The sequence below is a fragment of the Cygnus olor genome, chromosome 17, assembly GCF_009769625.2.
Source record: "Cygnus olor isolate bCygOlo1 chromosome 17, bCygOlo1.pri.v2, whole genome shotgun sequence".
Lineage (NCBI taxonomy): Eukaryota > Metazoa > Chordata > Aves > Anseriformes > Anatidae > Cygnus > Cygnus olor.
The window spans coordinates 4,515,318-4,528,022 of NC_049185.1; the positions used below are offsets into that span (position 1 = coordinate 4,515,318).

The 12,705-nt window shown below is 42.9% G+C and overlaps 1 protein-coding gene and 1 long non-coding RNA gene across 2 annotated transcripts; one reads left to right on the forward strand and one right to left on the reverse strand.

Annotated features, from left to right (window-relative positions):
- Positions 1 to 371: 371 nt before the first annotated feature.
- Positions 372 to 4,524, reverse strand: LOC121079622. Its single transcript, XR_005825110.1, has 3 exons — positions 4,449 to 4,524; positions 4,172 to 4,264; positions 372 to 2,095 (listed from the first exon to the last, which is right to left on the reverse strand). It is a non-coding gene; the product is annotated as an uncharacterized LOC121079622 (long non-coding RNA).
- Positions 4,525 to 7,979: 3,455 nt separating this feature from the next.
- On the forward strand, positions 7,980 to 12,583 carry DRG1 (developmentally regulated GTP binding protein 1). Its single transcript, XM_040576993.1, has 9 exons — positions 7,980 to 8,138; positions 8,300 to 8,423; positions 9,030 to 9,205; positions 9,612 to 9,681; positions 10,230 to 10,399; positions 10,849 to 10,979; positions 11,206 to 11,373; positions 11,869 to 11,991; positions 12,469 to 12,583. The coding sequence occupies exons 1-9, from the start codon at positions 8,097 to 8,099 to the stop codon at positions 12,566 to 12,568; spliced, it is 1,104 nt and encodes a 367-aa protein (XP_040432927.1). The 5' UTR covers positions 7,980 to 8,096; the 3' UTR covers positions 12,569 to 12,583.
- Positions 12,584 to 12,705: the final 122 nt, after the last annotated feature.

The following is a 12,705-nucleotide window of genomic DNA, read 5'->3' on the forward strand; positions in this document are numbered from 1 at the left end:
GCCGAGCCGGCAGCCGGGGGCCCCCCCCTCGGCACACGGGGGTGGGGGGGCTGCGCTCGCCCCCTCCCCCAAATATCCGGGCTGCAGCTCGCCCCCCCGGGCCCCCCTCCCGCCGGGGAGAGGAGGGGCTGGAGAGAAGGGGGGGGGGGTTGCAGGCAGCCTCCCCCCCTCCCCAGGCGCAGAGCGGCCAATGCAAACCCTCCCGGAGCTGCAGAGGCGCCGAGCGGCCCCCCCCTCCTTTCCCCGCCCCGAGGGGCCGGGGGCTGCGGTCTTCCCCCGCCCTTTCATTGCATTCTTCCCCCCCTCCCCAGCAACTCTCAGCCTGGCCAAAAAAGCGAGGCGTTGCGTGTTTTTTGGGGTACCCCCTTCCCTTCACCCCCTTCTCCCCCGGTGCAGAGATTCCCCCCGCCAGGAGCGGCTGGGAGAAGCGGTACCCGCGGGCAGGGGGCTGCGGGAGGCGCAGCCTCGAGCGCTGCCTCCATGTTGGGGGAACGGCCTCCCCGCGGGGCCTCCGCTGCCCCGCCGTTCCCACGCCCGCGCTGCCAGGCTGCCGCTGGCCCCGGGGAAGCCGCCCCGAAAGGCTGCGGGCCGCTGCCGGGGGCTGCCTGCACCGGCCCGGTGCTGAACCTCCCCTGGGTGATCACGCGCTCGGTACGAAGAGCTCCTCTTTAAGCAGCAGCAGCAGCAGCATTATCATCAGTCACGTTCAGCTGAAATTTGCTTTCCGTCTCAGAAAAATTGTTGCTTACTTTTGAATAAATGTTTTCCCCCAAACACGCGCTCTTGCAAAACTAGGTTCTTTGCTTTGTTAAAGACAATGCGTTTTGAAAGCGTTCAAGGGCAGTTTTTTGCATGTGGAACATCAAGGCTAATTAAGAATCCTTGGATGACCCATTCACAATCCAGTATTGTCACTTAAACTATTCAGTGGAAAATACTGAACTCAGCACATGCAAGGGCATCTCAAACTGGAGCGTTCCAAGAGCTTGAACCCAGCACTTGAATTAAACAGTGGTGGAACCGAAAAAGCATTCTGGGTACTGATGTGCAAATGAGCGCACCAAGCTTCCAACTTCCAAAATGCTATATTACATTAACACTTAAGGCCACGCGCTGCCCTCAGCCTGTATGCTGGGTTTCTCTTCCTTCTGCTGGAAGCTGACTACACCGCAGGCAGAATACTGCCGGTAGCTTTTTATTACTGCATTACGTATGCACGTGCCGTGATATGAACGTGTATTTTGGGAAATCTGAGGTTGTTTGAGTGGTAGCGATGTTGATGAACACGCACTCTATTACATGTATAATGCAGTGCTCCCATCCTGTTAGTCTGTTAGTGTGCCATAAACCAAGAGTTGTACTTGCTGTGGTGAAGAAAAGGATTATATTTAAACACACTAGCCAGGCTGCATGTGCACACACTTGCAGCAGTTAAAGAATCTGGAATTCGCTTATCTTTCCTAGTGGCTTCAGTCAGTTGCGTGCCTTTCCCCCCAGCGGTTCATACTGGCTTTTTAATTTGCTTTCTTTTAGTCCCCAGTCTCCTGACATGGTTCCTGCTTCCTATTTCAGTTCCCTCCTTGCCTGTTCTTTGTCTCCACTCTAGGCAGGGGGAGGGGGTCCTGCCGCTCACACTGCACTTTCCTCAGAACTTTCTCCAATTGCCAGGGAATGTTCTGGTTTCAGCTCCCAGCCCTCCTGTTTAAAAAGCACCGTCCGACACGCCCTGCCTGCTGCTTTAGGTAAATGCTACGTACTTCCCCCCCAAGCACGCATGTTTCTCGGCAAGCGCCCCATTCCTGCTCCCCTTCGGAATGCCGGATTAGCACGCTGGGAGCTTGTCCCCTGAGCACGCTGTTGGGCTCTCGGTAAAGATGACCCCCAGCACTTAGCGCTCCCAGGGAGATCACAAGGTGACCAGCACAGCCTTTACCTTAGCTCCCTGTCCCCTCACACAGTAAGGCTGGATCTCTCACTTCAGTTCTGCTCCTATGGCACCGCTCTCCGCCACTTCCACGGCTTCGCCAATGCATTTAGAGGCCCACTTGAGCCAACTTCGTCTGGTCCCCAACTTATCCTGTCCCAGGACACGAGCCTGTAGATGCAGTCATTCAATTAGTGCTTGTTACAACATAGCCAGATTCCCTCTATTTACAAATAAGCATACAATTCGTGCAGAACTATGACAAAATTTGGATCACCTGTATAAAGAGATTTGGAGGATGAAATTCTCTAAATGTAATGTGATGACTAAGTGTCATTTCCCCATATTTAGCTATGCAAGTGTACAGGTGTGACTACCCTTGGATTCATTCATCATCTGGACTAATAGTTAATGTCTCAAAGACCAAGTTCCAGATGGAAGACTTTTAAATGAATATAAAAATTTACATTTTCGGTATAAAAAATTCCCTCCCCTTTTTGGATGATTCCTGATCTATTTGCTCTCACATCTTCTCCACTTGGACGTGTTGAACTTCTCCTGCATTCCTCTCTCTTTTAAATAAAGGCATTTTCCTCAGCTACTTTATTCAGCTTCTCACTATTTCCTGCCTCACTTCGGCTCATGGGAATTCCTGAGCTGTCCCTAAATGTTTTGCAGCTGTTTGGTCCCTGCTGAAGCACTTTGATTGGTATCTCAATAGTAGTAAAAATTCTCTTTTGCTCTGAACATGTGTGTGCCATTTGGGATTGTACAGTGTACATTGCTCACTTCACAGCAGATCAGTTGCTACTGGCCTTACTCAGAAGCTCAGACCTTAAAGTAATTTGGAACTGCAAATATAGGGGGCTACAGAAAAACTGTATTACAGTTGAATCTATTCAAATCTACTTGGGTATATGTTAATTAGACTTGAGACATTTCTTGAACGTGCTCAGATCATGAATCTGTAGATCTGGCTACTGATTTTTTTTTTCCAAATAGCCTGTATTAGGATATTCTGTAAGGTTAGTCACCATTTCACATCATTTATAATATTAGCAGAGAACAGAAATCTGTAACATTAAGGTTTTCATGGCATACTTGCAAATTTCAGTGAGTAGCTGTCATTTTTTCTGAGCTTTCACTGGAATTTTAATTAACTGAGACCGATCTAACAAGCAATTAATTCAGCATTCATTACTTGTTAGGTTGGTTGTTACTTAAATTTAGTTTTTGAAACTCACTCCATTTTTTATTGGGAATCATCCCATGAGAATGCTAACCCTAGCAGCAAGGATTCAAGACTTGGAGGCAGCACAGTTTCCTCTGCAATCCAGACACAGGTTAGTGATTTGTCAGCTCTCTCCTTTAGAAGCAAACAACTCTCTTGTTTAAAAATACCTAGTATTCTCACAAAAACTACAGCAACGTCTAGTAGGGAGGTATATGATGCTATGAAAAGTATGCTGTAAGAGATATTATAAGAAGGGGAAATCACACTCTTTGCCTTTCTTCTTTTTGCTCTATCTCCTCGCTGCACTCGTGTTGTTTAGCCCATCTGTTGCCTAGAGGTCCATGACAAAGTCTGGGGAGTTGACGCTAAACTACAGAACTTTTTGTTGTTAAACTGATTTAAAGCAGGCTTTGAAGCCAACCTTTGCCACTTAATCTCCCTTTTGTTCCCCTCGTTTTTTCACTCTGCCCATCTTAACTTACTCTAGACTGTCTGGAACCAAAGCAACCTGAGCCATTCAAAACAAGATTGCTACGCTGAGGATCTGGTCAAAATGGAAATACAATCTCGGCTTCCTGCTCCATCGAATCGACTCCCCATGAATTAGGCATCCATATCTAGCTAAGGAAATATGGTAGACAACTTTCTCATGTAAAACATACAGTACAGTGCGATCCTAAATAAACAATACAAGTAGTGAATGTTTGGTATTTACGGACTAACAGCTAAGCTACTGTGCTGTTCTGAGGAGGACTTCTTCAGAAATACCAAGTACACTGGCATTAAAAAGTTAATCCAGGACATCAGCTAAGAACTGATACATCTGTATTTCTTACTATACTCAAAATATAAATAATTTTGTCTATTGAATTTCAAGATTCAATTAAAATGTAAATTGTGTCAACTTCCAAAGACCCTTCCCCTCAGGCAAGCAATGTTATAGTTCCATTCAAGACTTCCTCCCGCCCCCGCTCCCCCCCCCCCCCCCGCGCCCTCAGATCTCAAAATCTTACCTTCTGACAGAGGGTTCTCAGAATCTCATTCCTCCAGTTCATTATCACCAGCTTGAAAAGGTTCATCTCCTCTTCAGCACTACCAGATCTTCTCTGAAGTACGATAATAATGTTAATTAGTGGCCAATTCTCAAACCAAAGTACAATTCAGTAAAAACAAACAAACAAACAAACAAAAAAGGAGAGAGAGAAAAAAAAACACCAACACCATAATTGAGTGAAATTGCAAAATGGAAGGGAAAAAAAAAACGCCTTAAAATTAATAGATATGCCTTACCTGCCAGTCACCCTTTCTCATGAAGGAACCCTGGCAGGTTGGTTACAGTCCTATACCCATAATTCTTAAAATCATATGTCCTTAGGTCAAGGTTATCATTTGATGCAGATTATTTTTTACCGGACTGGTGATAATTTCTGAAGGGATATGAAATTTCAAGAGCCTTGTTTCACCTGCAATCATGATTAAATTTCCTCCCTGCCACCTCCCTCCCACTTTTTAAATCCTCCAGAAAATGCGTATTATCCCAGCACTAAGCTGGAAATGCAGTCCCTCACAAGTCCAAACACACATGTAGCATTAGCGCAGCTGTTTCCCAGTATATTCTACAGCTTCTGTCACAAGGTGAATTACCAAAACCAGAGTGGCTCTTAAGCCAAAAAGAGTTTCTTGCTGTGAATAGACATTCTATCTCCAAGTATTCTGACTCTGAAGTTATTTTTCAAAATAGAAATAAGAAAAAAGAAAAAAAAAAACACCCTAAAATACCTAATTTTAAAGTAATCTTTATCACTCAAAGTAAAATCTGTGATTTTAATGAAGCATACGCTACATGGAAGTTATAAACATCAATTTAATACTCTGTTTTTTATCATGTATTTTGCAATAAAAGACCTGCAAGCCACATTAAGATAACACATTTGTTTTGTATCTCACAGAAGTCAAACTCATAACCAATCTAAGATAATAGCTGCTCCAGAAAGAACGTCAAAATTTGGCCCATACTGAAGAAGCTTATATAAAATTGGTAGTTTGACAGAAAACACACTAAAGAGATTTACTACTTAGCTCTCCTATTTAAGTGATCTACAGTTACCATACTTGCAGGGTAGTGCTATGGAAACATTAAAGTTTCAATCATTTTGCGGCAAGTGCACATTCCTGTTGTGCAAAAAAATAAAACTTAAACAGAAGTAGAGGAAATGACTTTTCAAAATTCTTGAGTCAGCAGGACTTTGTGTATTGAATAAGGATCTCTGAAACCTGTTTTTACTACAGTGCTCCATCTTTCAGATCTTGCTAACGAGGTATGTGCCATTTTGGTCACATTCCTGTCATTGTAGCTTGATGAAACACAAATTCCTAGTTTTTCTCAATTGCTGACTCCATATAGTGTCATGTTTCTTGAGACAGCCTTTATTTCAGATGTAGTTTTCCTGAAATTTCTAAACACCCTGTAGTATATTGCTTTCTTTACTTTATTAAAAGTGAGAGAGAGAACTGCTTATGCTATACACTTTTAGTTTATCTGTTAGTAATCCATGTAACTACTTGATCATTGCTTTTTTTCACTGCAAATTTGAATCTTTATCCTGTGTTGCCTAACACAGTAGGCAGGTGAACACCTAAGAGTTTGATTTCACAGCTGTAGTACAATGTACAACCTTTGGAAATAGATACCCTCTTTCACTTCATCTAGATTTCCTAAATGGAATTCTGTCAATTAAAAAGAAAAAATGGCAATTTACACACTCCTTCTTCCGTCAGTGCCCACTATAAAGCTCAATTAACCTTACAAGTAGATCTCAGTCTCTTGTAGCTCCTTTCATTTTCTCTCAGGTTCCTTTGGGAGCTTTTTCCTCTTCTGACATTATATCCCATTTCCTACAAATATTTTCCTTGCTTTTTTTTCCTTCTTTTGTTTTGTTTTATTTTATTTTTATTTTTAATATACTTTTGTAATTTGAACTCCATTTTTGGACCGTGGTCTTCAGAGGACACGTTTCAGTCACTTTTCCAGTTGTCACATCTAACTCCCCATGTCCATAACCACCCTGTTCTCCAGAGTGCCACAGAATATAAAATACCCTATAACAAAAAATTCACACCAGCTATCACAGTAAATAAAATAATTATTCACAAGCGGGATCCAACCTCAACTGGATAAGCCTTTCTGAAGTTTAATAGAGGGTTCCGTTATAAACTAATATGAACTACTTCAAATATTCAAACCAATTAGAAGGTGTTCATTTAGCTGGAAAAATAATCAGGCAAATTATCTCAATTAAACTTGTACTCCCTTCTGGTCATTAAGGAGAATAGTCAACACTAAAAGAAGTTTCTAAGTGCTTTAGATCCTTAGAGGACCTTTTCTTGAGTAGCTATCTGGAAAAAAAAGGATTTAAGACTGTATACTAAGCAGTATTGTCTTAAGGACGCTATTTACTGACATCTCTATTCGTTCATCAAACACTTGGAAAAATAATTTAGTTAGACACAGTATATGGGATTTAGAATTAGTTTGTAAAAACAGCTATTACTGTTGCTAGCATCAAGTTCTGAAGTCAGCCAACACATACTGCAAAAATAGAGGTGGCCTGACTAAGCACTCAGAATTTGCATTTTTCTCACTGTTTTTCCTGTTACTAGACGGGACTGCAATCTTGTGATTTTATGGCTCAACTCAGCTGAAGCTTAAACAAGTCTAATTCCATCTGAGGTAAGAAGGAAAAAACCTATACCAGGACCAAACCTACTATGTCAGATGTTGAAAACTGATATTGTTCACAAGGAATAATTAGAATACCATGAACAAATATACATTGGTAGGTGCATTTATATTTACCCTAGCTTAGCTAAGCTAACATTACCAGGAAGAGTAATCTCATTTTATTTGAGATTCTATTTTACTAAGCTCTATATAGGCATATATTAATGAAAGTTCCTGCTATAACGGAGCTCATGACATGAAAGATGTCTTTTTGGATTCAGAGGAGACAAGCAGGGGATGTGAGGAGGAAAAACAAGATAGCAAACAGCTGCATAGTTTCCACTGAACTAGTTATCTCCTTTTTTCTTTTTTACTATATGTTAGAGATGACCTGATGATCTCTAACAATTCTATAACCAAAACTGAGGTAAGGTTTAAATTTACAGTGCTCAGAATCCAGGCTGAAGATGTAGCAGGTGGTTCTGCAAGAGTGTCATTATAAATACTTCAATAGTAAGGGCCTAGGAGAGTATTTTATTTTATTTTTTTTTTGTTAAAACATGTAAAATTTTACATTTAGATGCATCGAATAAAAGCAGGTTTTGTCATAAATTGATTTAGAAGAGCCTTCCTGGAAAGGTTACTGAATATGGAAGAAAAAAAAAAGGTTTCCATAAATTATTCCAATGCAGACAAAATATGACAGGGAAAAAAAAACACGGCACTTTAAATTCCTTCAAACCTTATTAAAATGTATTTCCTCGTATTGTACAATCACCCTTTATTCCAAATCCAACTAGTTGCCTTCCTGTGGTACTGTCCAAAGCTGAAGATGTATGGCTCTAGCGTTTGAAGGAGCCATTAAAAACAAACTACCAAACTGTTCTGTATTTAATTAGCCCGGCCAGGGCTCTACCGAAGGGAGCCGTGACAGAACTCGGGTACCAGAGCCCCGGCTTCACACAGCTCCAGCCGCCGGCTCTGCCGCTCCCGGGGCCGCCTCAGCGGTGCCGCCAGGGGGCGCCGCATCGCCTCCAGCCTCCTCAATGCCGCCGGCACGCGCCGCCGGCTCTTTCCCGCCCACCGTCCTCTCGCGAGAGTTGCCGTCCATCAGGGCAAGAAGTCGCGGTGCGCCTGCGCGCTGCCGCCGGGGGCCTGAGGAGCGGCGCTGCTGTGGTGACTCCCGGGCCGCACCGGGATCCGCCGCCGCCGCCGCCATGAGCGGCACGCTGGCCAAAATCGCCGAGATCGAGGCGGAGGTAACGCCCCGGCCCTCTGCCCGCTCGGCGCCGGGGGCAGGGCACGCCAAAGGCCGGAGCGGGGCCGTTCCGTGAGGGGGCGGCGGGGCCGTGAGGCGCGGGGAGGCCGCTCCCGCTCGGCGGGGCCGGTGCCGGCGCTGAGGGCTCGGTTGCATTTGCAGATGGCCCGGACGCAGAAGAACAAGGCCACGGCGCACCACCTGGGGCTGCTGAAGGCCCGCCTGGCCAAGCTGCGCCGGGAGCTCATCACCCCCAAGGGAGGCGGCGGCGGCGGCCCCGGGGAAGGTGCGTCCTTGGGCGGCCGCTGCCGGGAAGCGGTCGGAGGGCTCCGGGCCGTCTCTGTCGCTGTCCGCGGAATTGATCGCAGCAGCCGCCCGCTCTCCGTCGCGTCCTGCCCGGTGCAGGACGGGTACTCGTGGCTCTGGCTGGGGCTTTGGGGTGAATCCCTCGTTGAAGAGTAAACGAGGGAGCTTCTGCGTTTTGGCTGGTGCAGGCATGTATTTGGAGAAGTGTTAGGGGTTTTGCATGAAGAAGCATCTTGCAGTAGTTACCTGTTTCTTTATGTAAAGGTGTGAGTGGTGTAAGTTGCAGTGCTTAAAGTGAATGCTCCATCAGCACTCAAGTCAAGTATAGGCTACTGGGAATCCCTGTTGCCCATGCTTTATTAGGTGTATGTGTTGTGGAGTGTCATGCAGATGAGGTGCTAAAAGCAATACAGATCATGAAGTCTTTAGTCCCTGCTCATATCCCCCTATCAGGTAAGCTTACCTGTCTCAGTAAGACAATATTAAAACTAATTGAGGGATCGCTCGCTATCTAGAAGCTTAGAAGATAGAAAATGTCCATCTTTAAATACTTTTTTTTTTTTTAATTTTACTTCTTTATTTGCAGGTTTTGATGTTGCAAAGACAGGTGATGCCCGGATTGGGTTTGTGGGTTTTCCATCAGTGGGAAAATCTACTCTTCTAAGTAATCTTGCTGGTGTGTATTCTGAAGTGGCAGCATATGAATTCACCACACTAACTACTGTGCCTGGAGTCATTAGATACAAAGGAGCAAAGATACAGGTGAGAACTTTTTATGTCTGTGAAGGTAAGATTGTGTATGTAGGTATAAATGGTATTATGGCTGAACAGTCTAGTTTGACATTAGTAGGTTAGAAGTGATATGTAGAAGTGCTGGAGAATGTGTTGGAAATGTTTCCATGAGGTACTAATTTTGTCCCGTTTTTCACTTTTCTCTGGAGAAAAGTTCCTGTGGTAGTTCTCATACTCTGAGATGATCTGTTCCAGTCTACAAATAGGGCACCAGGGATAATACAATACGTAAGAATCCAAACGGAAACATCTTTGCTTTATTCTGTTCAGATTTGCAGTAGACTCAGCAGCTTAAGAAGAAAGGTAGAAGTACAATTTGTTTTCTCTGTCAAGAGAAATATTTTTCTGAGTTAATTTTCTTTCTCTGAACAAATAGCTACTTGATCTGCCAGGAATTATTGAAGGTGCCAAGGATGGTAAAGGCAGAGGACGACAAGTCATTGCAGGTGAGTATATTAGAGCTTGGAGACAGCACCCTACTACTGGTTCAGTTGGTATGGCTTATGAGAATGAAGGGATGAATCACTGTCTCTGATATCTTTATAAAGCTGTAATTTATGCTAGAATTGAGCTGCCTGATGTGAAGCAGTAGCCATTGTCATTTTGCTCTGTTTTCAGTTATGACTATGCATTTGTGCTGTGTTGACACTGCGGTGAATGACTGCTACCAACTTTAAAAGCAGATGTGATCCCTTATTACACCAGGCTTCTGTCTTGCCTTCTTTACATAGCTTTTTGGCATCATTCTGAGTCTGAACATAGGTAGAAAGGAAGATTTTTCTGTGATTCTAGCACTGTGCAAGGATCTGTATTTCTGTCAGTGCTGTTGGGCCAGCATTACAAACTTCAGTCTTGGACTGAACTTTAAAAATCAGAAATTAACTGGCTGAATTAATGGGTTTGATATTGTCATCAGTCCACTGAACCATCTTTTGTGCTGTTTTGTCTCTGTGTGAGCATACTTTTTTGAGGGTTAGCTTTTTCTGATTTTTAGTTGCTCGAACCTGTAATCTCATTCTGATTGTTCTGGATGTGCTGAAACCCCTTGGTCACAAGAAAATCATTGAGAATGAACTGGAGGGATTTGGAATACGTCTGAATAGTAAGCCCCCCAATATCGGCTTTAAAAAAAAGGATAAAGGAGGCATTAACCTTACAGCCACAGTAAGTTGGAAGTTTTTTTAACCAAACCAAACCAATGGGTGAAGACGGTCTGCTGGCCTTCCAGCCTGGATTACACCTCATTTTCCTTTAACACTGAATCTTTAAAAACATAGAAATATTCATAGATATTAAAACTATAGTAGATATCTCTATCTACTAGTAGATATGCGTGTTTCTATTGAAAATGGTCCCAGACTAACAGGAAACATTACTTGGGAAATGTCTGATTGCAGCCATCAGTGGCATTAATATTAATAAAGCTGTTAGGACTTGACTGTGATTTTGCCATAGTTAGCCTTGGGACAGGGGAAAAAAAAAAACATTTAAGTCCAATAATATATAATGCAGTTATTATTTCTAGTAACCTTTATGTTTATTGACAGCATTGTTAATTGTAATACTCGATCTGACGATTAACTTCTCCATTCCTTAATGTTGTGTATGTTCAGTGTCCTCAGAGCGAGCTGGATACTGAAACAGTGAAGAGCATCTTAGCAGAGTATAAAATCCACAACGCTGATGTCACGCTGCGCAGCGATGCCACTGCTGATGACCTAATTGATGTTGTTGAAGGAAACAGGTACCGTACTGTTGAGACCCTGGGTTTGTCACACTTGCAATTTATATTCCAAAGAGAAGAATTGCCTTCCAGGTTTGCTTTCCACAGAAGCTGAGCTAGTAATGTGATAGCAACAGATACTGTTTGGCACCTTACTGTCCTCTTCAAAAATGATGCTTTTTCTTTCAGTGACGACAGCAGTGTGCTGCTGCTAGGCTGCTGTGACACTATTTTCTTCTCTTTGCAGGGTTTACATCCCATGCATTTATGTCCTAAATAAAATTGACCAAATCTCCATTGAGGAACTAGATATCATTTACAAAGTACCCCACTGTGTACCTATATCTGCTCATCATCGCTGGAACTTTGATGATCTGCTGGAGAAAATTTGGGACTACTTGAAGCTAGTACGAATGTGAGTCCCAGTTGCTGTATTCTGTGCAGTTAAGTGTAAGGCTGAGACTGAAGAATTACTTAAGAATGGGTGAATGACAATTTTTAATTAATGATTTTCTACTTGGTACATGGGCTACAGACACTGTCACTTTTTTTCCTAATACGTGTTGAGCTTCTCACAAAAAAAAAAAACACAAAAGAAAAGGCCACAACCATGAGACTTGGTACTCTTTCCCATCAACTATTTCTGTTTTGTCATCTTTTAAGCAGCAACAGAAAGTTCACTAGTAATAAACCTTTGCAGTTAACAAGGGAGAACCTGTTGCAGCCCTTAGCTACCCAGATGCATTTTCAGCTCATGAACGCCCATTTACAGGGTATCCATCGTCCACACTGAAATAGTGGAACTCAGCACAAGCACCTTGGGCAGTGGTGCAAATAACCTATGAAACTTCATGATTTGAAAGAGAAGAGGAGGTTTTCGCATTGACTGAGGGCTCCATCTGTCTTACAGCTACACCAAACCTAAAGGGCAGCTCCCAGACTACACCTCTCCCGTTGTCCTACCTTACTGCAAAACAACGGTGGAGGATTTTTGCATGAAGATCCACAAAAATCTCATTAAAGACTTTAAATAGTAAGTACTATTGTAGAAGAGTAATTTCTGGAGAACAAAGTAATCTGCCTGATGCTGTATTCTTGCATTCTTTAGGAAGGTAGAAGTGAACACAGGATTTAGTTTCTGTTGAAGGCAATAGATCTTCCTACAATTAAACCAACTACAGAAGTTATATTTGATGTTTCTGTGCTCTTTCCTGGACAAGTTTCTTCTATAGCAAAAGTTATTTTCTCTAGATTTGAAAGCAACACTAGGTGCAATATTATAGGCCACTATCCTATATGCAAGAGTATTTTGGATGACTTCATACTGTGTTTTGATCTGCTTGAACTCTTGTTCACACAGACCACTCATCCAGGTACTTAGAGGAGAATAAAAATAGCTCCTAAGCATTGCTTTCTGTATTAGCTTTGTGACAGAAATAGCTGTTGTTCTCCTGTCTGCATATTATACTTCTGTGCCTTCTTAATTTGATTTTTCTTATCCCTCTTTCAGTGCACTGGTCTGGGGTTCATCTGTTAAACACAACCCTCAGAAAGTTGGCAAAGACCACACTCTTGAAGATGAGGATGTCATTCAGATTGTGAAGAAATAAAGTTGCTCTTATAACTTACCCCTGCCTGCCTTTTTCATTAACAATGCAAGCAGGAAACAGGCCACTTCTGTCAAACCTACAGAAAAGGATATTGTTTTTTATGGTAGGACGTTATTGCATGGAAAAAGTGATGTTTC